Source organism: Anser anser (genome assembly GCF_964211835.1).
Source record: "Anser anser genome assembly, chromosome: 4".
Taxonomy (NCBI): Eukaryota; Metazoa; Chordata; class Aves; order Anseriformes; family Anatidae; genus Anser; species Anser anser.
Genome location: NC_139724.1, coordinates 67,581,031 through 67,607,458, shown reverse-complemented (window position 1 = coordinate 67,607,458; position 26,428 = coordinate 67,581,031). Strand labels below are relative to the sequence as shown.

Sequence of the window (26,428 nt, the reverse complement as noted above, 5' to 3'; positions counted from 1 at the left end):
ATCATACGCAGAAAAAGTCAAAGAACCTGTTATGCTTGAGTGTGTCATACAAGAGCTTTGGCAACTTGAGAAAATAAGTCATTAGAGCTCCTTCCCCTTGCAGGTGTGTGACTTGTGGATTCACAGGTGGCAGCAAACCTCAGAGGTAATAAGTAAGGCACTTTACTAGTTGTTGTCTAAGTACTGGGATCTTCTCTAAGCAACGCTAAATGGAACTAAATGAACATGCGGTGGTTAATTCAGAGAGTTCTTGATCAGAGACCAGTTTTTGCTTGATTTATTTCTACTTCTGTCAAGAGAGTTCACTGAGGTACATTTATAAATCCCAGATAGTTGCAGTATTGCAGTTTAAAATTATGTGAATGATCTAGAAGTCATGAAAAATATTTTTACAGTTTCATCTTTGTTTTCATCTCAGTTACTTGTGTTTACTTTGCCCAGTTTACAGATACTCTAGGTCCCTTTTCCTTTCCTGTTGGTGTTCCCAGTGTTGCAAACTTATTTTGGATCTTCAAGTTATTTCTCTTCTTTACCTTGTAACAGAGCAGTGAGGGGTTTTAATAGAGTTCAGCTGACAAGTTTGCTTTTGATAGTCTGGTAGAGTTTGCCTTGCTCCTGTGTTTCTTTTGGCTTTGCAATACCAGCAGTGTTAAAACAATCGCTTGATCACAATTTAAGATATAACACAGATACAGAGGACCTAATCTTTAAGGTTGTATGTATATAATTGTGTAGGGCATGGAGACCGCAGAAAACCACAGAAATTGGCCTTGATGACAGGAAGGCAGGAATGGAGTAGGATTTGCAGCCAATTCACATAAACGGAGTTCAAGGCAATCTGGAACAGCTGGGCCTTCGTATGTCTGTACGGCGGCGGTCTGGAGCGAACGTCTGGCAGCGCCTCCAACACCCTGCCCCTGTGACTCGCACATATGCCATCCGTTCTGCTATCTGCTAACCTGGCTGCAAGTCGGGCTCCGGGTGCCAATTTTAGGGTTTCTGCTTGTGGCCTGAGTTCCAATGTGCTCACCGGTTCCTGCCCTACTCAGGCTAAATAAAGCGGAACGGACCCGAAAATAACGCGCTCTGCCTTTGCCTGGGGAGCAGGCCAGTGCTGCACCTGAGCATGGGTTGTGGGTATGCGGTGGTGGTGACAGGCCAGCATGGGTTTGCGTGCCATCTGGAGCTCATCCATGGCTCAGTGTGCCTTTGGGTACAGAGTTCCCACCCGCTTGGTTAACAAATCCTGCACGAGGGGGAATCTCACTGCTCTCTTCAGCTGGAACCACCCAGTGGGTGGCTGTAGGGAAGATGGATCCATGCTCCCCTCACAGGTATGTGGAAAAAGGGCATGAAGCGACAGCTAGGAGTTAGAATGCAGGAAATTTGTGCTGGCTGTAAGGAGAATAAAAACAGCAAAGGGAGTGCCTGAAATCTGGAAGAGTTTGCCTGGGGAGGCTGTAAAACCTCCAGCCTTAGGGTTTTTCAAAATATATTTTGCAAAGGTCTGAGCAACCTGACCTAACTTTGAATATCGACCTGCTGCGTGTTGGACCTCTGGATGTCCTATCCAGCCCCAGATTTTCTGAGGATCTCTCTGCTGCAGAGACATACAGGCAGATTTGTTTTGAATGCCTTGCTTATTTACTGACCAGTGTTCCTCCTGGCTAAGCTTTGGTGGTTCATTCCTATCTCAGGAAATTGGAGGAAGAAATCTGCTTCTTCTAGTGTCAGCTTTAGTAGGAGCATTTCTAAGTTCTCCTGCACCAGACCCTGTGGAGAAAGTAATTTTATGGACCACAAACCTGTTGAACGGTTTCCCAAAAGATGCAGGCCCACTCTCACGGGCTGCGTATGCACAACCGCAGAGCCCAGGTGTGACAGACACCAAGTGTGGTGTGAACATCTGGCTTCTTCATCCGTGCTGGGACTTTGAGAAATGATAGCACCTGTGGTTGAGATCACTGAGAGCTGCAGAGTGTTTCTTCCCTCTGCAACTGGGGCATTTTTTTTTGTGACTAACTGAAGAATCAAAGTAAAGATTTTAACATCTTTAATAACCACAGCTTCTCATGATACAGAACTAAGATAACATCTCAGAGACTGTCTTAATGTCTCATCAGCTATGTCTTTACAAGCCATAAGACTAAGCATTAACACTTCGTTTTGCTGTATGTCACGTTCGTTGCCATTATTTAAGATCATAGCAATGCCTATACCAGATCAAATGCCTGTGTGGCCCAACACAATGTGCCCAGCAGTGCCCATCACCCAGTGTGGTTAGCACTAATAGTATCTTGAAAATTGTGCAAGACCAGGATGAACTCCAAGTGATGCTTCATCCAAATGCCTGATTTTAGCTCTTTTTCAATATCTTCGCCTAAATTTCTTTCTCTGCAGAAAGGCAGCATAACAATAAACTTCAGTATATATTTGTATCTTAATAGAGCTACTCTGAAAATCAGTTATACTGCTGTAGATTTGATTTTGTCTGTATTATTTATTAATTGGGATAATTGGGATTGAGCTAAGAGTGAAAGATAGGTTGTGCTGAGGACCCATAACTCCCGTTACTTCTAAACTCAGAGTTAAATAATCTACCCAGAGTGAACATTGTAGTACACTATTTTTTTTCAGGAAAACTGCAATAGTGGTAGGCACTCATTTCAGATTCAAATTTCTTTCCTTAGAGCTAAAATTTTAATTTGTGATATGCCTGAGCTTCTTTCAAGGTCAGTGTTGATTTTTCCATAGGAACAACGTGGTCCACGTCCTGAAAAGAATATGAGACTAACATTAGAGTGATGCTGCCAGCTCTGCAGAAATGCTCAGCTGGGCTTTCTGCATCCTGTCTCTGAAGCACATAAGGTCTGCATAGATCTAGAAGCATGCCATAGTCATGGCTATTTTAGAAGGCAATACATAGCACTTGCTGCAAATTGAAGTTGGCAGAAAAAGCCTGGCTGTTAAGCTAGAGCTGTCAGAAGCTGCCATAACGTTGGTTGGATACTTGCTTGATTCACCCGTTACAAATTAGAACAAGGCAGCTTCTCAGAGTCTTTGTGCATACAAAGGTACTTAATATTTTTGGAAATATATAGGAATGCTATATATAGGAGGCACTCTCAGCTTCAGCTCTGATTTTGATTTTGTGCATGTTTCCTAAGTGTTGTTGTGATCCGTTCAATTAGGAATGGATGATTTCAGTATAGCTTTTGCACTGCAGACATCAAAACAATTCACCAATTTCAGATCTGGAATTTAGGCTGACTTTTTGTTTAATTCTAGTTATTAGTTTAAGCTATTTTTATAGCATTGTGTAGGTTACAGGTCAAATTCAGTTGCTTAATCATCTAGTCTTCTACTACTTCTCTGAATAACTGGTTGTTTGCACTCGCATATTCCAGAACCGAGTTAGAAAAAACAGAGCTGTCTTCCCTATACACAACAAAAGATAACAAACCTACCACTTCTCCTGATAGTCTTTTTCTGTACTAGTCACTCTTGTGCTTAGAAAGTACTGTTCCCTTTCATATTTTTAGAAACGTTTCATTTTTTGTTTTCTCTAGCTGAACCTATTTTCTTGAAGTGAGCCTGTGAATGTATTTTAAGTTATGCACCCAGTGTCACTTAGAGAGCCCTTTGCAGTTGGTAAATAGCAAACCTTGACACGGTAAAGAAAGCTGCCTACTCTTAGCCTGCCCTGAGGCTTCTTGCTGTGGTTCTGGAAGGCAGGTGGTGGCTCCAGTGCTCCGAGCATGCTGGAAGGCAAAGGGCTGCAGGTTAACAGGAAACTCCTAGGAATTTGCTAGGGAAATTCTGGTAATTATGGTGTGGAAAAAAACAGTGGTATGGAAAGTATTATCACTGCATTGACATTATCGGACTGTGAAGAATTAACAGTTACCGAAGGTCCTATATTGGTCACAGGCTATTTGACATTTCAGCTTGACAGCTATGTATAGCACTTGAGCAGTAGGGAGCAAGGACTTCTGATGGACAGTAAGAGCTACACGTCCAGGAGAGTGCGGTGGTACTAACCCACGAATTGGTCGTCCTATGTGTTTCACTCCATCCTTTCTCTAGGCTGTGATCTCTTCAAAACTGCTATGTCTGAGATAATGTTGCATCTCTATGTTGGCATTTAAAGCATCTTTTTATCACTTCATTTTTTTTGTTGTTGTTGCATATTTCGGTGTAAGCATCCTAAAATGTTATGCCCTAAAGAAATTGCTAACGCAATAAACAAATGGAAAGCTCTTCTACATACAAATAATGTAATTAAGAGGGTAATTACTGTTGTTAATAATTTTTCCTATACGTCATCTGACTGCAGTTTATTTAGCTTGTAAACTTTGAGGAGGAGGTTCTGTCTCTGTGTACCGCATAAACAGCCATACTATTTTTAGTCCCAAACTGAAAAGTAACTTCATCTACTTAGGAAATTTCTCCTCTATTTGGCAAGAATTCCTTCCATTTTTGGTAGGATGGATCACTCTTTACATTTATGCTCTCCGATTTTACGGTTTCCTTTTGGTAGAATGTTATTGTGGTGCTGTTGGAGTTGTGTATTTTTATAAAGATGTTTAGCTTTTTGCTAGTACTGTTCATCAGTGTGCTACAAAGCTCTCACAAGAGAAGTAGTGACTTAATTCACTTATACACCATGGGGAGCTAAGGACAGATTTGTGACTTGTGTTTTGTAGGATTGATCAAGGGGAAAAGAATTAGGAATACCAAAGTCTGAGTTAAATGTTGCATCCATTAGGTCACTGGCTTCATAAGTATAAAACTTGATATATTTGGGGTTGGTTTTGCCATTGATGTAAGTGGCTGACATTTGGCTGCAGAAGTAAGAAAGGAAAATGAACTCTTGTCACCTTCCACCAAGTTTTGAAAAATAAAATCTGGTCCTTAGGTTGTCCAACAGCTAAAGGAGGGAAAGAGAAAGGGAAGAATTGGGCTTGCAAAAAAAAATTTAAAAAAGAAATTACAACAAAGCCAGTTTCCAGCTGCTGATTCCATGCACTGGACAGCCTGGGTATTCCCCTCCTTGAGCTTTGTTTCCATCTGGCTAGTATCCATGAGACTTCATTCCACAAAAAAAATCAGGATTGCAACCGATGTCACCTGTCAGACATGGTTGTGCATGGAAAATATTTAAAGCAAACAGACAAAAACAGATACAAAAAGCTAACCCTGGGTAACATTCTTATTTTTACGTGACACGCAAGGGCTGCATGTGCTGGCACACGGGCTGCAGTCGTGCAGCCCCACCAAGGCATCTGCAGCCCACAGCACGCTTGTCCCAGCAGACCCCTGCCAGCAGCTGCCACTGTCACTTGCTAGTTGTTTCAAGCTGTTTAGAGGTGACGTAACGTGTCAGAGAGATAACATGCCGCTCTTTGCTCTAGGGGCAGGGTTAAGCTAATATTTCCCTAACGCCGAAGGCCAATGTTGTAGATACATGTAGAAATAAGGCAAAGCCCCTGCTCTTTTCTCTGCCCATCACCATTTCCTAGCCAGGTAAGGAAGCTGGGCACTGGGACTGGTGACCTGGTGTGTGCAGCAGTGGGAGCAGGACGCAGACATCAAGGCAGGTCAGCAGTAAGAATGGAGAGAAGCCAGGGCTCTGCTGGAGGGTGTCAGATGGCTGAAGGTTTTTGTAGTCCAACTGAAATAAGAGCCAATTCCTGCAACTTCCATCAGTCACGGTCACATTAATACAATAGGTAATTTGGAAAATATTTTCGATTCAGACTGATAATGCCTCTAAGCTTTTGTATCCCCGGTAAGCTGAAAGCTTAGTTACTGGGGTGGAGATTATGGCAGTCCTGAGGGCTTGCACTGAGTCAGACTTGTTTACTGGGTAAATTTGTCATGGTTCCAGAAGAGTATAACCACTGATACCAAATATTTGTAGAGGAAAGAGCATCTCATGAATAAGGAGAACCATTCAGATAAGACTAGGAACACACAAGGTCACACCAGATGTTGTCCCCTGGAGTCTGGTGCAGTACCAGCATGGCGTGGTTATAGAATCATGCAATAGTTTGGGTTGGAAGGGACCTTAAAGATCACCCAGTTCCAACACCCCTGTCATAGTCAGTGACACCTCCCACTATACCAGGTTGCTCCAGCCTTGGCCTTGAACACCTCCTGGGATGGGGCATCCACAGCTTCTCTGGGCACCCTGTTCCAGTGCCTCAACACCCTCATCCTGAAAAATTTCTTCCTTATATCCAATGAAGAACTGAAACTCACTTTAGCTTTTTGTGTTGTTTGAAGCCTGTTTATGTGCTTGGCCTTTGTTCCAGATGTGGCTCACAATGGTTATACCTTGACCTAACAGGTATCTGGGTCATTGCAGTCTAGTTGGTGAGGAGGAGTCATCTGACAACAACCAGTTGATTGGAATTGATGTAAAGCAGAACGCAGACAAGTATTTCTTTGCTGGAAACTGGACTTCAAACAGCAGATGTTTCAAAAGCTCTGTTTTGAAAGGTGTTCTCAAAAGTTTGTTCAAATTTGTAGTTGAAGAAATTTCTTGAAGCTTATTTTCAGAGCTGTGCTCTTGAAGCCACAGATGAAACAACTGCCAGTCTTGAAGCTTACAGTCCCCGTAAGGAATAGCTGTCAAAATGTGCTGTGGCAGAACATCAGAATAAGGTGCTGGCAAGTCAAAAGTATCTTATGCATGTCCAGAGAATCTCAAGAAAGCATAAGTGCTAATGCTGGGAATGCTGACTTATCAAAGGAGTGCAGCTATACGCAAAAGGATTAATTTTACATGCTTTGAGCTAAGAAGGCTCCACAACCTCAGATGCAAATCCACAAATGAGTTAAATTTAGTACGCATTTTATTGTGCCTTTGTTTTGAAATGGTTGCTGTTCACGTTTACAGCTTGGCGTTCTTCATTTGTAGTGCTCATCATGTTTTTTAAGTTATTCTAAAATTGATTCTAAAATGGATGTTTTTGAGGTTAATAACTTTCAAGACTAGATATGCTTTTTGTCACTTGTCCTATTGAAGCATAAGAAAATATACAAATATAAAACCAAAACTCTTTTGATATAATTATTAAAAGCTATTCCTTGTGTTTTGCTTTCAAATCTCTAAAATCCTCTTATTTGAATCAACATTCTTGAAAAAGATTCTTCAATTTTTGATGTTACTCACAGACCATTCCAAATATAGCTTTGGTCAGCTTCCTTGTGCAGGTATAGATACTAAACTGTTTTCTCCCCAAATCCCTCATCTGTGAAGTACTGTGTTGCAAATTATTAACTGGTTACTTTATTCTGGAAGTTTGCAGATGTTTATGTCATTTAATGCAAATAAATTGTAGATAAAATATGTTAGGACATTAAATGTTTAAATGTGCTTTTCAGATAATAGTTCTGTTTATTCAGCGTGTGGAAACTATAGGGGAAGTTGTGAGCACATTAAAAAGCACAGGTATGAAGCAAGAAAACAGAAGGTTTTGATTATTATTTAGAATAAAATTAATAAGTAAATAGGTCTAGAATAAAATTATGGAAGATTGCTGTAGGTCACTGCACTGGTATGTTAACATACTAAACTATTTGGAGGACGACACATTTTCCACATCAGAATTAAACAAACAGCAGCTTAATGCATTAAGTCATTTTGGTAACATCTGCTCTGTCAGTTGCCTACGGGCTTGAAAATTAAGTATTGTGGCAAAAGCTGCGCAGACAAATCCAGCAGCTCAGGATTTAATGCTCCAAGTGGTGAGGCCAGTTTTGGGTCCTTCGGCTCAGGTCACATTGGTGAGATGTTTGTGGCCCCTTCATCCTGCCTGGGCTTGCAGGAGATGTTCAGTACTAGGCATATCACTGCTGTCCTATTTCTCCTCCTGCCACAGCACTAGAATTGGTGAGGAGCTTTAGGGGGCTGTTTCTGGTGTTTCTACTGTGTGCAGTTCTAGGCCACCAGCAATGAGGAACAGGAATATAATGAGCTGTGGGAGGATTTTTTATTATTATTTTTTTTTCTGTAATACTTTTCCCTGTTGCGGGGAGTCGAACTCTCCAGGTTACTTTGCTCTTCCCAACACCCTGGGTAGGCGTCTTTACGACAACACTCATGAGACTGTCATTCTTGCTCCAAAGCAAGGTGTCCGAGTGTATCTCTAGGACTTTAAATAGTTTTCTACAATTTCTTTAGTAATTTTAGTATCATAAGTTTACCAGATAAACAGGATACATATTCTTGTACTGTACAAGCAGAAGTGAAAACCTTACACTTACCCCTGAGATGTAGCTATCAAGTAGGGTATGGACATAAGCAGGGAAACTGGGGGAGAGATTGCAAGCAATATGATCTGTATTTGAAAAGTAAAAAACAAGTTGGAGCATCTTTTTTTGCCATTAGGAATTTGTGTTGCTCAGATGGGAATGGCATGAGGAGACTTAAAATGGTAAAAAGTTGCAACCTTCTTCTGCAACTAGAACAGTTACAAACAGATAATAGTAATTAAAAATAAATAAATCATAGAACTGTTTGGATTAGAAGGCACCTTAAAGACTATTCAGTTCCAACCCCCTGCCATGGGCAGGGACACCTCCCACTAGACCAGGTTGCTCAAAGCCCTGTCCAGCCTGGCCTTGAACACTTCCAGGAATGGGGTATCTATCACTCCTCTGGGCAACCTGTTCCAGCGCCTCACCACCCTCTGAGTAAAGAATTTCTTCCTAATATCTAATCTAAATCTACCCTCTTTTATTTTAAAGCCATTACTCCTTGTCCTATCACTACGCTCCCTGACAAAGAGTACCTCTCCAGCTTTCCTGTAGGCCCCCTTTAGGTACTGGAGGGCTGCTATAAGGTCTCCCTGGAGCCTTCTCTTCTCCAGGCTGAACAACTCCAATTCCCTCAGCCTGTAGATTTCTGCATAATCACTAATCTTGCAGTGATGGCACTTAATTTAAAACATCACGTATTTCAAGGCTGTGATAAAATTGTGAGACTTAACAATGCTTCTTATATTGCAGTCCCAAAGTGGAAGAGTCAGCCAAATTTCAACAAGCATTTAGATAAGCAGCGCTAATCACATTGCCTAGCATTTGAATTGCAAGGGAGCTGTGTAGCATGCAGAGCCTCAATGCTGGATACGTGTACAGTAATATCTGTGCTACAGTAATATCTGTGCCTAAGATTGTGTCCTGTAGAACATGTGGTTCACTGGGATCCGTATTTACTGCCATAAAATTGCTACAACTTTTCTAATGTCTGGCCCTGCAAAGTGCAGTGTTAAATGTTCTATATTGTAAACCAGATTCATGTCTTTGTATGTGTGGTATATGCATAGATTTTAAAAGATGGCATTGTTTCTCCACTTAACTGTGGCATTTCCAAGGTCATTGTGAGTCTAATATTTTATTTGTAGGATTGGAATGAAATTCCTCCTGAACTCTCTCTGGGTCTAACCTGGAGCTAGACAGCTGCAAGTCTGAAGGCAAGCAGTGTAAATGGAAATACATATTCATTGTGACTGACAGCACTATGGGATAAGAAATTCATTTTGACATTTATATCTTAAAACAGCAACAACAACAAAAGAAAAAGAAATGTCATTCATTTAGTCACTTATATGAGTGTGCCTAAAAGTAGATTCTGTTCTAATAGAATCCAGTGGTCTAAAACTACAAGTTCAGATGAGAAAAGTTGACCCCCTGCCAGGATATCCCAAATTCCTTATGTCAGATCGAGAGAGAAAAGTTTGGCTTTACTACTTGTGTTCTGTAGTATAATATTATGATGGAAGATGGCCTTGTAAAAAAAAAAAAAAAAGATTCTGCAAGTTAAAGGTGTTCAGCAGCACTGAATGCCACACTGCTTTTTCCATAGATGCTGAATATGAATTTGGGAGCCTAATTGTTAGCGCCTTGCTGCAAAGAGTCCTCATGCATTTGTGGTGATGTTCACGCTAGAGAGTGATTTTAGACAAGTTTGTTTTGCTGTCATGTCAGGGTGTCATGCAGAGTCCTGCCCCTGGCACAAAGTGGAAGAGGTCCACGGGCTGCTGGGGTCTGGGTGTATGAGGAGGGGCTGTGGAGCCAGGCTCCGAGGCGAGGCTGAGAGGATGTTTACATCGCTGTCTTCCACTTCCTCCTGGTGGACTGTAGAGATGGTGGAGCTTCTGCTTCTGAGATCTGCTCCTCAGAGGTGCACGGCAGAAGACCAAGAGTCAGCAGTGCAGCATTGGAACTTCTGATTAGATATAAGGGGGGAAAAATCCCAGGGGAGGTGGAAAAGCACTGGAGCTGGTTCTTCAGGGAAGTGGTGTCCTTCCATCCTTCTGTCAGATCAGAACTGGACAAGGCCCTGGGCAACCTGATCGAGAGGGATCCACGCTGAGGGGAAGGCAGGACTCGATGACCTCCAGAGGTGCCTCCCAACCTACATTATTCTGTGGTTCTAAATGTAGTGTGTGGGTGTGCTAAACTTGACTTTGGTGTGATTAAATTTTTATTTAAAGCTAGAGCAGAAGAGTAAGTCAATGCTTCTGGGACTCTCATGCAGCGCTTCCAAAAATAAAAGAAAAACTTTCAATGGAAACTTAAGTTCTTCTTTAGCATAATGGTATCTCAGCTAAGAGTTATGTGTCTGTTTTAAAACTGTAGCCATGTCTCAGAGAGTGTGTTATGCACCTTGTACAGGGTCAGATTTAATTCTCCAGGTCATAAACTGAAGAGCTAAATGGATTCAAGACTTAGATTTCCCATTCTGCAACAGATAATTAAAAGATCTAATCTCTTATACAACTGACCTGAGTATAAAAACAATACATTTCCAATATTCTGTAGATTTTCTGCATAATAGAATACTCAGCCTTTAATTTTTAATTTAATGCCATTACTACAGCTAGGCCAATTTTAAGATAGTGTATTGATTTTAAAGTTGAATCTTGAGATCATTATTTTCTTGTGGACTGAATGGAAAGCATATTGTGAATTCCTAGATACCTATTGAGGAGAGGTAGAAACTCATTAATAGAAAACCATCTGTAAAATGATTGTAAAATATATTGTAGACAAGGAGCTGTTTAAAGATGAGAAAAAATCAGTTTTAAAAGAGCAATATTTATTTTATTACATTTTCCAGTTATGGCCACGCTTCATCATGCAGCTAATAAATGGATTGATGCATAACTGAATTTAGGATTAGCATATAGTCATTAAAGTCTTTGAGTAGATATGAGTGTTTGAAAGGGTTTGGATTGGTTTTAAGTAAAATAATTAAATCTTTCTGTGTAAGTAGAAGAATGCATTTTAAAGGGATCATTGTAATTCTGCCTCTGTGCAAATGTACAAAAACATAATCTCACTGCTTTAAAAAGAAACATAGACTATGAATTAAAAACTTTGTCTCAGTCACCTTCAGCTTGATTAGAATTATTTTATTTTCTGTCTTTGCAATTTCTAATAATTATTATCGGACCAAATGTGGAAATGGTAACTACACAGCAGTGTCAGTCTGCCAGAGAATCTCTGGGGGGCTGCTATCATACTGCTGTAGTGAAGGGCACATTGGTTGCATGTCTAGAGAGCAAAGAAATGATTTAGAGTCATTTTCCTTTATCCTTCCCCTTCACTAAGTGGAGCTCACAACTGAAATCGGCCCAATCAATTGGCAGCTAAGTGTTGATTACATCAGTATAGGGATAACGAAGCTAGAACTGATTGCATGACTTAGGTGGATTTGACCTGCAACTGCAAAGAAAGTGAAATGGGAGCTTAAAAGAAGCCATTTGTAAAGCAGAACAGAAAATATTCTTGAATATAGGTGCAGGGATTAGGCTACTTTCTCTTAATTGCCACACTGAATGGCATATTTATTAATAAAAATAAAATTATTACTATATTTATAGAAAACTTCCAATACACCATCTTGACCAATAATGTTTTAGCAAAAACTCGATGGATTGTAGAGTGATAGATGTCAGTCATCAAATGATACAGTATTGCTCCTATTTTTTTTCTCAAATGGTAAGCCAGCATTTGGAGCACTTTTTATTCTTTTGATTAGGAAGAAGAATTGACTAATGGATGCATGTATTCCTTGAAAAAAAAATAAGAAAAGAATGTGAAAAAAAGACCATTTTTGTTGAGAACAGTAGGGCCAAAAAACAGGAGGCAATCTCCTCAGTCAGAAATGTTGCTTTCAGCTATTTCCCCACTGCAGAGTACCTGTTGCTCTTCTATTCCCAGGGAGATGAGTAATTTTGAGTAATTTTTTTTTTTTTTTGTCGTATGGGCAATGCCTGTGTTTGCATGCATTTACCAGGTATTTATATGCAGAGGTTTCCTATTGTTTTCCAAACCTTACTCTAAAAAGGCCAACTTTCCTTTTCACTGAAAAATCATTCTTTTTCACTTATCTGTAAAGTTTTCTTAAGAATCTATGTTAAAGAGACAGTTTACACATGTATTTAATATATCCTGAACTTGCACAGTCAGGATCTGGAAATAAGAATTTGTATCATTTGGGGAATATTTATTCAGAAAGAGAGTTCCTTTTTTTTCCATTGCCTAATTTTAAAGCTAAGAGGTTAAAGATGTTTCACGTTTGTTATATAATGCTACATATTGTTAATTCCTGTCCAAGAGTTATGCTTAAACCATTATAATACTTCTGTTTTGAATAAAATACATTTGGATGTTGTATCATACACAGCGGTCTTTGTGTGGAAATTACTTTTTTCTGATTAAACTTGCATTGCTCTTGGCAGTATTATTTCAGCAAACAAAAGCTGGCATCATACAGAGATAAAATGTAATTATGAACTTGCCTCTGAAGAGCTGATGGTTTGACCTGCCAAACCTATCAAGATAGGTATCTATGAAGGTCTTTATATATAGGAGTATTTCAGCTGACTTCAATACAACTGAAATATTGCACTAACATTTTTCATATTCATTGATGCTCATGTTAGTATGCACTCTGTTAGTATGAGCATCCAAAAATATGAAAGACAATTAATGAATTCATGTCTGCAGAGGAAAAACAAAGAAAGAAACTAGAAAAAGACTCAACCAGTAATTGGGATAATTCATGATTAAAAGTTCATAATTATCTAGAGGTACTCGAAGGAGAAAAATAGCACAAAAAGGAAGAAAATGGTGCAGTGCGTTGGTGAAGTAATAGATTGAAAACTTGGTTCTGAGGTGTTATCAGCCTCCAGAAATAATGATATTTGTTTAAAGTAATTATATACATATATATATATTATTTTTTTAATGACTTTCCTAACTCTTGGATGCTTGGAGTTAGGTGAGATGATGTCCATCCCATCAGACAAGGGAAGACAGAAATTTCACCTTATTTGTCTATTTGTATAAAGCTTGTGTTTTTGCACAGTGAAAAGCTGAAAACTCATTCCTTTAATGACTACAATTGCAGTTTGAAATGTTACTCTTCCTTACAGTGCTTTGAAAATATAAAACTGTCTAAAAACATTGTCATTATGAAATCAGTGGCACAATCCATAGCGTTAAAGCCTCTGCCTTCATTTGTCAGTGTGGTGTTAGGTGGTGAAACTGTGATATGATGTGGGTCATTAAGCTGTATGGCTTGGGGCATAAGTGCACGTCATTCCCATCTTCCAGACTGAAATTCAGACCATGATTTTCAACTCTATTTCAACTCAGTGCAGGAAGAAATTGAGATAGCACTGGAATTTCCAACTCTTAGTGAGACAGAAAGGTATTACTAGTTGAGTAGCTTAAAGCGATGGGACTGATATGTGACTGACAGTATGAAAGATGTTGTTAGAATGACTGAGTCTTCAAGTTAGCTCAAATTAAGGGCTTCTGCAAGTCATGATGGCTAATTTAGGGATTTGTGCTTTTGGTACCTTATGTGTCACTGGCTGGGGTGAGTGAGGTGGTTAATGAGCAGACAGGTACTTCCAGAAAATGTCTCATTTTGCACAGCAGCAATGACAGTTGGAGCTAAATTTATTAGAAAAGCAAGGATTGGATTGGATTAAGGAATTGCTCCTAGTTCTTTGCTTATTTAACATGTTAGCCATTACTGTGTCTTTTTTTTTTTCCTAGCTCTTATATAAGAAATTGTATTGCTGAGATAATTCAATCACATCCTATCATTTTTCATACCCTGAGGACCTCATCAGTTTTTTCACAGTGTTGGATATCATGCTTTGAATATGAAATTGATATTCACTTCTTCTAGCTTGATCAGATTAACTTTATTAGACTATGTTTTTTTAGGTAGCTTACTTAGTGCTGTGCTCATATCCATGCTTTAAGGAAGTACTCAGAAAAGCAAAATAACTTTTTGAACTTCAGGCCCGTTTCTAGAGAGTCGCTTTTAAAACCCAGAGGTTTTGAAATATAGATACTGATAGTGTTCAGCAGTGCAGAAAAACTAGTCATACTGGCGCAAATGTTTATTTCATTCATTACAATGCAGAATTGTCTATCTTATTCAGTGGGAGCAGGGCTGTCACTCTAAATGATAGAGAGGACCGGGGTGCCATAGAATCGGTATTTACCCTCTGAGTCATGACTTGCTTTATGACTGTTTGGACTGGGAGGAGAATTATCTTTGCTTATATTCTGTTTTTGAAATAAACACTGGAAATGTACTGTGGTAGCATGGATCGCTTGCTTTTTCTGTGTAGCATATTAAACTGAAGTTGGACTGCTCTCTTATTAAAACCATTATTTTTGTGTGATACCAGGGGACTAGAGCAGGGCTGGATTGTGCCTGATGCTCCTTTGGCATGTGGTCCACAGTGGGGAAGAATAAAAAGAGCTCTTGTGTTTTGCAGTCCTGCAAGTCAAAAGGCAGGCCAGCCTCCTCCTGCTCCCCTGCCTCCCATGGTCCACCAGGCTTAGCCAAGCATCATTTATCCAGCTTCTGCAAAATACCAGCTGGCCACACATCGAGCAACAGTGTCACAGGTTGGCCGTGGCAATGGGAGCCAGACAGACTGAGTCTCATTTTAGCAGGTTATAGGTCAAGGAATAGCTACTTGCATCCCACGTAATCGTCATCTTAGTATATTGTCATTAAAGACCAGAATCTGTGGGATTATTGGCAATTGGAGCAAACTGCAGGCAGATGAAGACGCGCAGCTCCTTCCCCTCGGTGTGACCTACATCTGCCAGGAGCTGCGGCCTGTGGGATGGGTGGCGGGGCATTGGCCACCCATTGGCAGAAATTCTTGTCTTGGGGATGGTAAGAAGGGGGTCTCTAGAGGCAGAAGAAACTGAAGGTTTTCCTAATGCTCTTGCAAAGACAGCTGGTCAAGTCCAGGCCTTGGCTGCAGTCTTAGGTTCCTCATATTTTTTGCATGCAATGAGAGAATTTACCAGATTCAGTCACAGTGAAACTAAAAACATATTTAGATTAAGAAAGTTCCTTAAAGAGTTCTTTAAAGTGTTTTCCTCTGCTTTCTTTTATTTTGAATTGAAAAGTGCTCTTCAGTGCTGTCCTCCAACCATATTTTACAGTTTTCCCCTTGACGAACAGAAATCAGTTTCTGAATCCCACTTTTCATCACACAGGTCTGCATTTTTTCCTTCTTTTCCCTCTCTCTAGACACACTGACACAGGCAGCACCTGGTGGTGCTCCCCACAGCCTCACCCTGCCCCGGTGCTGGGACCAGGCCGCGGCACCAAGTTCCTGCACCTCCTCAAAACAGAGGCCTCTGTGTAGAGCAACCTGGGCACAGGGGCTGGAAGGGGAGTAGAGGCTCCAGCATCTCCTGCCCGCACACAGCATACATCTTGCTGTTGTTCCTCTGTCATGGGGAACATAATTTGTCCAGGTTTCAACCCTATTAAAATCAGAGGACTCTTCTGGCATAGGATTTGGTATTGCGTTTTCATCTGTCCTTCAGTGAGTTGCATTTCTGTACATTCCTGGGAAAAGTGCTGTGCAATACCTTTCCAACAAATAGACACTTTTTTTTTAGGTGATGTTTCTTTTTCCCCTTCTTTCCGTGACAGGTTTGTATAAAGCTCCTGACCAAAATATTTGGTTTTACGTGAATCCACTAACAGTATAAGCTGGCGTGTTGCAAAGTAAGCAAACCAAAAACTCGATCTCGTGTGCTCAAAGACTGTGTTGTAAGCAGCTAATAAACAGTGTCTGGAGGCAGTAAAAATGTGGTTGCAGAGCTGTGCAAGAAGTAGCACAGTGGCTCTAAGCTCAGGGGTTGTGTTTGTGTGAATGTAACACGTTTCTCTTATGGATGCAGTTTTGGAAGACAAGTGATTGCAGAAATTGTGTAGCCCGAATGTGAAAATGGAGGCAGTGTGTTGATACATCTGGTGGGGATGAAGCACAATTTGACGCGTATGCAACTGAATCTAGGAGGTTTCATGCTGTGACCACAGGCAGTGACAACTTCACCAGTGTTAACTAATTTGCACCTGTTAAAGTGGTGTGACTTCAGCTCCAACATTTCAGTAATATGAATACCTTTATATATTTGAAGTAACTGTGTGATTGCAATAAAACAGTGGTTAATCCCATCTTAATGCCAAATTAAGCATAGCAAATAAAGCCAGGAGGAGTTCAGTTTTATATTGCAGCATTAATTATTCAAGACATTTTTATATTCAGCAGAATAATACATAAAAAAGAAAGAACCTTTGGAAAGGTCCTTAAATTATTGTTTGTAATCATTTTAGAAACTCCATTTCATATAACATTAATGGAAAGTGAGTACCTTATAGAGTAATCAATGGTTGAGGGTAATTCATTGTGGCTTAACTAGCAAGATAAATTACTGGGTTTTATGTTATTTTATTTTGATTTGGCTTTTTGGTGTTGCTATAACAAGTAGGCATGGTTGTTGTTACTCTGTTTGTACCAGGGAATGGAAAGAGAAATGAGCCATGGAAATTTGTTCTAAACTGTTTTTTCCTGGTTCCAAACACTTGCTCATTTCCTAGCCAGGGAATTTGCTTGTTCCCCTCATCTGCTCAACAACACAGCTGAGAGCAAATATCACCGTGAAAATGAGGTGGGAGGATGCTGAGCAGGGCCATAGCCTGGTTAGTATTACCAACCGGAGGGTGGAAACCAGCAACAAAACAGCAGGTTCTGATCTACAGCATCTTCTCTATGGTTTGTTACCCTAAAGATGGGCAAGAGTGTGGCTCCAGTAACCAGTGGAGGTACTGGAAGTGACCGTGGGGCAGCCAGGGAGCTGCAGAGCAGATGCAGTTCCAGTCCCTCCTTTACTGCCCATCAGCCGCAGCCTGTGTGGGTCTGAATCTGTCTGACAACAGCTGCCTTCAGCAGGACACTCGTATCAACAGCCCTTTCCATTATCTCGAGGTTACACATATTCTGCAGTTTCACAGCTTTCTGTGAGCTTCCTCTTATGATAAATCAGCAGGTAGTGTTAAAGTGTTTTGAGCATTTATCTCAGATTCATGCTGATACGCTGGTAATAAGAGTCCAGGGTTTTTTAATTGATTCTTTAAAAAAGAGGCAGTTATTAATTTTGGAGCTACTTATGCTGGCACTGAACAATAAAGAATATCAGTAAATATGAAGTACTCCAAGAAAAAAAATCTTTTTGCTTAGTTTCTTGGTATTAAAGTCAGCTCAGAGACAATTCCCTTTCAAATGCTGCTGATGAGACATTGTAACCTTAGGCGAATAGGGAAAAGGCTGAACTTTCTGGTAGTGAAAAATAAAATGCTGAGATCAAAACTTAGCTGAACTGAGATGAGAAATTAATGCTGTTTAAAGTCTTCCAACTGAATCAATAGTAGTTTCGCTGGTGGGCATCACTGGGAGCAGGGTGAAGTCCAGCGGCATTAGATTTCCAATGATGACTTCTTTTTTATCTTTGCTTTCTAAACAACAGGCCATACTGTTGGCAAATTCCTCAGTGACCATCAACCAAAATTAATGTATTCAAGCAGGCTTTGGATCTGTCCTGCTGTTTTGCAGCTACATTGTTTTATAGAAGATGGGATTTGGAAAGCAGGCAGAAAATTCTTTTCTGGCTTGGTCACTGTGGGTTTAAAGTGCTAGGAGTTGGGTGCACATGCAGGGGACATGGAGAGCACTCAACCTATACTATCATTTGATGATCCTGTACAACAGGTAGCTTATGACTGCAAAATTATGGAAGTGGCTGTGTAACTTTCCAGAAGAGAGCAAAGCAATTAAGATCCTTTAAGTCTATGTAATTACTTAGTTAATAGTTCATTTTATTCTCTATTTAAGCACTGGAAATTTCCATTGATTAAAAATCCAGGCAATTTAAATGGTAATTTTGTGTGTAAAACAATGATAAAATAACATTTAGTGATCTCTTTCTTTCTTTGTATGCATGTGTAACATCAGCCCACACAGAAAAATCCATCCTTATAAACCTGCTCCATGCATTCATTTACTCCCAGAAGAAATACCCCCAAATGATCCTGGCATCTTCGCAGGGTCTGTCTTCTTTCTTGCACTGTTCGCGATCCTCTAAATGTCACAATTCACACGGTAGTATAGTTCCTCCTTTATTAAAGGTATATAAATTAGCTCTTCTAACTTCCAAGCCTTCTAGGGAGAATTTTGGTCATGCTGACTGCCATTTATTGTCTCATCTGCTCCTGCCATTTCCCTCCCATAAAGTGCCGAGCTTGGATTCTGGGTTTTATCTTGACAGTTCTTGTTACGGTACCATTTTATTGCTGCCAGCATACCTTCCCTTAACACAACACATCCCATTCTCCTGATTGTGTTCCTCATTTAGTGCCAGCTATTCAGCAGAGGGTTTAAGTTTCCCTCCCTCTCTCAAATCCTCTCTCATTAGTCCCTTGTAGTGCCTGACCTTTTAGTAACGAATACCTTTTGTTCATTCTTTGCCTCATCCATATTACATGGCAGTTTTTCTGCTCTAAATAGCACATGTCAGCCTATGACCTCTACTTAAGCACGTCTTGTCTTTTCTGACATCTGCTCCGTTTTCACTGGCCATCCCTATCAGTTTCGCAAGGTCAGCAAATTCTCTGTGCTGCAGGTCTATTTGTAAGATGTGAGGTACGTGGTGGCATCTCTGCGGCTTTCACTGTCACTTTGCTGCTAACCAGAGCATATCCATTTACCCTCTGACCTGTGTCACTTAGCAAACCACTTTCTGGATGTGCTGGCACGCCGTGACCTCATTATGAGACAGGGATTTTTTTTTTTTCCCAGTTCTCTTAAGAATTTTCTTGCACCTCTTTGTATAGTATTTTTGCTATTACGAAAGCTTGGCTAAAGGCATTGCAGGCTGTATATTTGACCTCTGTGCACCATTTTGTGTGTATTAGTACGTTTTTTCCAGATAAATCTGGAGGCTGGTGCTTGTGTTGTAGTTGGGACAGTAAAAGGGGACAGCACGTCCTTCAGTCTGATCTAGGTCTGCTGTAGAGGGACCCTTGTGAGAAAGAAGCTGGTAGTGGGGGAAGCTGCGGTTTCATTCATCCGATGGGCTGGCCAGCAGACAAGGGCTGTCATCACCAGTTTCAGGGCTGAAGAAAGCTCTTTATTCCCAAGAGATAGCAGGGAGCAGGAAGGGACTCGTGACCCAGTTACCTCTGGAGCGAGCACAGCTACGTGCTATTCTATATGCAAAGCTCAGAGTGAATTCTCTGCCTCATCTCACATTTGAAGTTTTTCTGCTTTATAAATATGCAGCATGTTCAGCATCTTATAATTCAATGCCTTGCACTACAAGAAACCACAAATTGCTCTTTTTCTCAGACTTGCTTGTGTGTGTGTTTCAGTTAGAGACATCCATGTATGTTTCATTGCTGTGCAGATGTTTTCTCTTGCTTGAGGATGGAAGTGTTTGATAGTCAGAAGAGAAGTTAGAATTTGGGCTACTTCTGCACAGGACAGATTTGGCAGGGTATGTCTGGTCCCAGTGGATGCAGTTGGGTGGTGCTGCAAGTCCATTTCCAGCAGGAATGGGAGCTGTGCTTGGTAGCAACAAGAAAGGATGGGCAGAAAGTCGGAGGACATGGGTTTCGTTGTAGATGCACCATTAATCCTACTTTATCTTGTTAAACCTTTACCCTTTTATTGTTTGTTTTCACTTCCACCATATGTTTGTCGTCTTTGTTTAGATCATAAGTGCTTGAGGGCAAGGATCATTCAGCAGTAGTGCCAACTTTGAACACAACCACTACAGATTACTTCAACTAACAGATGATGATAATTAAAAGGAAATATGTTTCATTATTTTTGTCCTAGTGATCAAGCATTGCCAAAATCTCTGTACTTACATACAGGGATGTACTCCTATTGCTTGCTTGTATGTTTGTTTGCGATCATTCTATCCTCAATGGAAAATCCAAATAAACACTATGCTGGGTAGCACTGCAGCCAGTTTTTGTGACCTAGGAGGAAAGATAACTTAAAGCATGCTGTGAACAATCTGTGAAATATTTCTTGTATTTTCCAGTGTACTCGAAGTAAAATTCATCAATTACAGCTTGTGTATAAAAAGTAATTCTTTTTAATATCTAGCAAGAGTGAGCTCTGTAATTTCCATGCGCTGTTAAAGTCATATAGTTCAGGGACGTTCAGACCTCAAGCAGCATGGGAATTGCTGTGTGCAAGCAGGCACATGTGTGTAGTATATTGCAAAGTCCCTGAATCTCAGGTGTTAGGTTAGCTCTGATTTTTTTCTTTAAATTCTCAATTAGATAATAGCACATTTTTTTGTAGTGAAGAACAACTGCATTTTTCCATATTTAGTAAAATAAATATTTTTATTTTGTAAAGTAAATATTTTTTCTAAACATTTTCTAAAACAGGCTATGAAAAAAAAAAAAGCTCAAGATGGGTCTAGAAGAGTGCTCTGATCATGGGAGAATGGGAACAGTGTTAGATTGTATACTCTCTCCATACTTGCTGCTCGCTTTTAGTGAGAAGAGTGAAGTGAGTATAGAAAAAAAGTGAATTAATCAGGAACAGATCTGAAATCTTTAAAAAAAGGCCATTTATAACCAATGGCACCATCAGCTCTAGAGAGTTTTCAGCCTGCTAATCCATTTCAGCGTGGCCTGAATTTGTTGCTAAGCTGTCTGGCTGCCATCAGCAGAGGCATTGACCTCAGTGATGTAACCTTGGTTAAACAAAACCCAAAGCAGAAAGATGGTGAGGGATGCAGCGAGGGCAGTGCTGTGGCTACCAGAACTTGAAGTTTCAGGAGGAGCCAAGGGCCTCTTCTTTTTCTGTACCAAGGGTGGTGTATTGTTACTGCCTTTACAATGGAGGAGTTACAGGTGTTTGACTTGTGTTGAGCTGAGAAATCAGTTTAAACCCGTAATGTTTTATGTCTTGTTTGCAGCAGGAGTGTCAGCGGTTGGTATACGAGCTGTCCTGCTTGTGCTGCCATCACTGTTATCTCTTGCCATTGCCTCCCCTTGTCAGTAAAGCACATGAATGAGGGGCAATAGTCTGCTAGTTTGTGCCTTTTAAGCCAAGTGCTGGAGTTTCACTGTAATGCTATCAAAAACATTTCAGCTATTCATGTATGAGTTTTCTTCTGCTGTAGCCAAGTTGTGAGACCATAGGGGAGGCTCAAAGCTTACAAGCGGAATTGTAAATACAAATTACTACAGTATTCGCCTGTGTTATGATTGTCAAAATGTAGATGATATAGCATTTAGCCTTGAAAAGCAAAAGGTCTGGAAAGTGGAAGGAAAGGCTGTATTAGAGGGAAAGCTCTTTCACATTTCCTGCCTATTAATTTACCTTTCTTCTGAGTGGTGCTATTTAGCAAAGTGCTTTCTGCCTCTCTGCCAAGCTGAAGCAGCCTCTGGGAAAAACTACAGAGGCCAAATCCTGACAGTGTCTGGAGTGCTCAGCCAGGACGTCTGGTGGGGATCCAAAAGACTGCGGGGAAGGATCTAGCCAAGCACAGACAGCACAAAAGTATTGAACAAAATAAAGAACTGTCATAAGGTTTTAACGCCAGAAGTCAGCTCCTGTAAGATAGGGCATATATAATACTGTTAAAAGTGAATTCATGGCTTTAAACTTACTTGATTTCAGATATCACACCTCATGTCTGCAGCTTGTGGTGCACGTGAGATTATGGTTTCAGTGTGCAGAATTTGGGCTCAGGAGCTGAGTTCTTGAGGCTTGCTGTCTGAGTCCCAGGCTGTGTCTGCCAGGGACTCTGTGAAGTTATGGACCGTGTCAGGCACGGCCCAGGGACACCACAGGGATCTCTGAAGTCCGAGCTCCTCAATCGTCCTTATAGACAAGCTTCTTCCATTCCCCATAGTCAGTACTCGACAAACAAAACAATGTTTTATTTCATATCTGTTGTGAAATGTAAAAACATTTTGTGTAAGTAATAAACTAAAGGTCAACATTCTGCAAAAGTGGTGGAATTACTACTAAGTGGTGGAGTTACTACTAATTTCTGCTTTAGTTGATAGTCAGGTCTGTAAGATCTAAAAACCATCAGCTGATTCTGGCTTATCATCATGAAGTATTTTGAAACTTGATCATAATTGTATCTCGATGATTATGAAGCATGGATGCTTTTGTTTTGAAAAAAAAATAAAATAGCCTCCACCTACCTCTTTCTATGTAGTGTTTATAACAATTCATCCATAGTGAGCTAGTAAGAACTTAGAGAAATTCGTTAGAGCTTCACTGAGCCTTCTTTAAATTTCCACTTTATTCTGCACAAATAAGCTTGAAAAGATAGCTTTTTTTTTTTTTAAATGGAAATTGGAAGATATTGAACTTTCTATGAAAAAGAAATCTTTAGATGTTGGAGGAGAATCACCTTTAAATGTACCTGCAGCTAGGATCAGTTCAATAGATTTTAATATGTTTTGGTGCAAAATATTCTTCAACCTGCACAGCACAGTGAACTTGCTGTGACTCTTGCATACAGTGCTGCATAGTATGTGTTGTTTTCCCAGCCCTCCCTCAGCAGCATCGGAGCTGAGATGTTTTCACATTTACACCCCTGATCAGTTTCTGTTTGTTGAAAGAGAAAAGAAACTGTTTCTTGGCAGCTTTGTAACCAAGCAGGCAATGACAGGATAGAGGATGGTGAACAGGGGAAGAGGGGAAAGTATTTTGGTGGCTTCAGAGACTGCAGGAAAAAATAAAATCTTCATGTAAAAGGCAGATGCAGTCCTATTCCTGTCCCAGCACTTTAGCTCAGGTTTAGCCAGGTTGTTCTCCATGCCATCAGTCCCCTTTTGAATATACAGGCCACCTTACTGCCTTCACACAAAGTTCGTCCAAAGCAAGAGCTACAGATTGTAACGTATTCACATGGTAACTGGGTAAGCAAGTATTGCTTTAAATAGCTCAGCACATCACTGTTACTCCAGTGATGCACAGTCCAGCTCTATATGAGCAATCAGGGGAGAGATTTTGGGCTGCCAGTTATCTCTGTGACTGCTTTTTGGAGAGAAGTGAGCTCTGAGCATCTCCTTCTGAAATCAGTGCTGTGCCTTCCTGTGCACAGGGACGGGGAGCGGGACAGCCTGTATTGAGGGGGTGGCTAGAGGGGTTTCTTCACTTGTGCTAAATACCATATGTTTAACTTGTCAGCTGCCTGTATTTTTAATTTTTGTCCAGCCAGTTAGAAGGTTTTCCTTCTTCAAGCCTTTTTTTTCTGGTGCTGCCCTGCAGTGCCTATAGGAGGTGGCATCACCGGTCCCTCTGTGTCCCTGCCAGCGGTGGCCCACCGCTGGACACCCTGCGGACGTGTGAACATTGAGCCTTCTGCAGGGCGCTATTTTTACACGCCGGCGAGGTTTTGGCTCGCCTCCCGCCTGTGCGTGGGTGCTGCAGGAGTCATCTGAGCCCTGGCCGCAGTTGTGCCGGAGCCGCTCTCGTGACAGCGCACTGCCGCAACGCCCGCTCGTCCCACCGCCGGCTGCTCCTCACCACGAGCAGGACTCGGGAACGCGTGGGGGCATTTCCCACGTCCATGTCCCAGTAGAGCTGGATTAATGCGGGAATGCCGGAAGATACAGGTATGGTTGGATGACTCCACGTTTTTGGGAGCATGGACCTGAAATGGCTTGTTTTTCATCCAGAACCGTGGGAACTTAATCACTGGTATTGTCACAAGAATGTTTATTTGGGGGTTACATGAAAATTCTGTAGAGTAGAGAAAGATAGTTAAACATTTACTTCAAATTGTTTCAGATAATTTAATTACATCAGTGAAGATTATGAAGTTACGATGATACTAGCGCTTATTAGTTGACAGATCAATTTTTAAATTTCCCTATTATTATTGAATATTAATTGACTTTAGACTTCATTATATTATAATGGAAAAATACCGATCACTTCATGCAGATATATTGGAGAGCTGTTGCTCTATTCTTTCTCATTGCAGTCTCACTAGAAGCCATGCAAAAATAGCCTTTATATTGCTGCACTAACAGTTCCTAAAATTCAGCAGAGATTTCTTTCTAACTGTACTTGGATTCAGTAAATATTTTATTACAATGATGAGGGCAGGAGGTTAGCTTGTGCTAGGCTTGTTTATGTGATGCAAATTTTGCACTGAGCATATGGTGAGATTTGGAACTCTTGTGTGATGAGTGCTTGTGCTGTATTGCATGTCTTGTGTGTGCATTGCTTCGCATTCTGCTGGGCAACACTTCTCGTTCATCTCTGGTGCCATAAACTCTGAAATTAGCCCAAAAATCACAGGTTGTTTCAGTCTTTATGTTAACTGCCTGCTGTCCTGTATCAGCTATAGATTTTTGATTTGATTTTGATCCATAGGAAGTGCTGGAAAATGCATGCAGTCCTCTCCCTTGTGCCAAAGGAAAGGCACTGTGCAAGCTGTTGTTTATAAACAGTAGAAACAGGTTTGTGGTTCAAAAAGGAACATGATTCTCAAACTGTGGTATTTTGTCTTTTTGGACCACGTTAGCGAATTTAATTAAATAGAGGCCTATCACATAAAGATTTATTGAATTTGCTGAATCGCCTGTCTTACAGAATATGAACTAAAGAGGGGAGCAGTAATAGGAGTAGGAGTCACGACAGAGGTGCTGGGAGAAGCTGTGAGCATTTCTGCAAGAGCAAGCACAGGTGGCTGGTGCTGCAAAGACCTGCTTGGGAGGGCAGCTCACTTGTGCGTGCTGGGTGGGCACAGTTCAGCCCTCTGCATGGCTAGCTGGAGTTCTCAAGGGGCTATGTGATGTGGAAACGCAAGGCAGCACTTCAGCTTTCCCTTTCTCCTTGTTAACTGTCTGTTTTGTTGTGATGCACGAAAGGAAAAGGTATTGCATGATAATGAAAAGGCACCGCAAAGTGCACAAATGCATTATCCTGAAAAAGGTTTTAACACAAACCACTGAGAAATATGTTAGAACAGGCCACCATGGGATATTTAACGTGCTGTTGCAGGACCATCAAGATCTTACAGCCCCACAGAGCTCCTTAATGAATCACAAGTTCTTAGGGGAAAAAAAAAACAAAAACAAAAACACCTTGTCTAAGGGAAATTTGTAGCTCACGCCCATATAGTTCTTCAAACACTGTGTGTATTACCTTATTATTTACTTATTACTGTATTATATTATCCCTCTGCACGTGCCAGCATTGGAAGTGCTCCTAGTCGCTGTATTTTACACACAAACATGAAGTGGGGAGGCAGCAGAGGCCAGCTTTAGACACCTAAAACCACAAATAATGCCTAACAGGACATTTACGGGCACTTCAATGCTTGTTTCCTTTGCTTTCATCTGGTGGTTTTGAGTCCAGCTCTGAGTGTTTTGATTGAAGCAACACCAGAAATGTTTGGCAAAATAATAACTTGAGCTTCAGTCTCTAATTCTCATCTGATTCTCCTCTAATCTTCCTCAGAGAACATTGCAAATTTAATTCCCCTCCAGGCTGTCCTGAACCACACCCTCCCCAAGTTGCTAAAAACAGGGTTTCAACAATCAGTACTTCTGTCCTGTTTCCCAAATACTTAGTAAGTAAATGGTATTTGTGTATCCTATTTGTTTATTTTGATTTTCAGGAACCATCTCTAGCTGTAGACATGACAAGGTTCAGTGTCAACACTGCTGAGATAATTTTCTCTTAATCCAGTTATGCAGAACAGTATTCGTTTTCAGAATGATAACGTGTGGTTTTGGTTTGGAGTTGGAATGTGGCCTTTGGCTTTGCTGTATCTTTTTATGAACCAAATATCTGATATTGGTAACTTTATATGTTATTCTAGATATTACAAATTGTTTTTTCTTTTTGCTCAAGCAAAATGTTTCTGTCTCATGAAATGAATAAAATGGGTTGTGAAGTAGGAATGTTCCTGCTGAATTTACAGACGAGCTAATAGTGCTGATAGTTATTGACGAAAAAATCGTGTAACTTTTCTTCTGATGGAGGGTTGCTATTTGAAGACAAATGCATTT

The 26,428-nt window shown here is 40.6% G+C and overlaps 1 protein-coding gene and 1 long non-coding RNA gene across 34 annotated transcripts in view; both read left to right on the top strand.

Annotated features, from left to right (window-relative positions):
• Positions 1-26,428, top strand: part of ABLIM2 (actin binding LIM protein family member 2) — a 142,896-nt gene that overhangs the window by 6,153 nt on the left and 110,315 nt on the right. The window contains exon 1 of one of the 33 annotated variants that reach the window (XR_014583824.1): positions 23,544-24,019. The exons of 27 other annotated variants lie outside the window; for them this stretch is intronic. Coding sequence is in view for 4 of the 6 variants with exons in the window: in XM_083834514.1 (XP_083690640.1) it covers positions 24,004-24,019 (16 nt within the window). In the remaining 2 variants the exon portion in view is untranslated. Of the gene's footprint in view, positions 1-23,543; positions 24,020-26,428 lie in introns of those variants that run through there. 5 more of the 33 variants (XR_014583825.1, XM_083834514.1, XM_083834517.1 and 2 more) reach the window with 5 other exon arrangements.
• On the top strand, positions 194-12,778 carry LOC310898890. The gene is made up of 2 exons (XR_014583831.1): positions 194-310; positions 736-12,778. It is a non-coding gene; the product is annotated as an uncharacterized lncRNA (long non-coding RNA).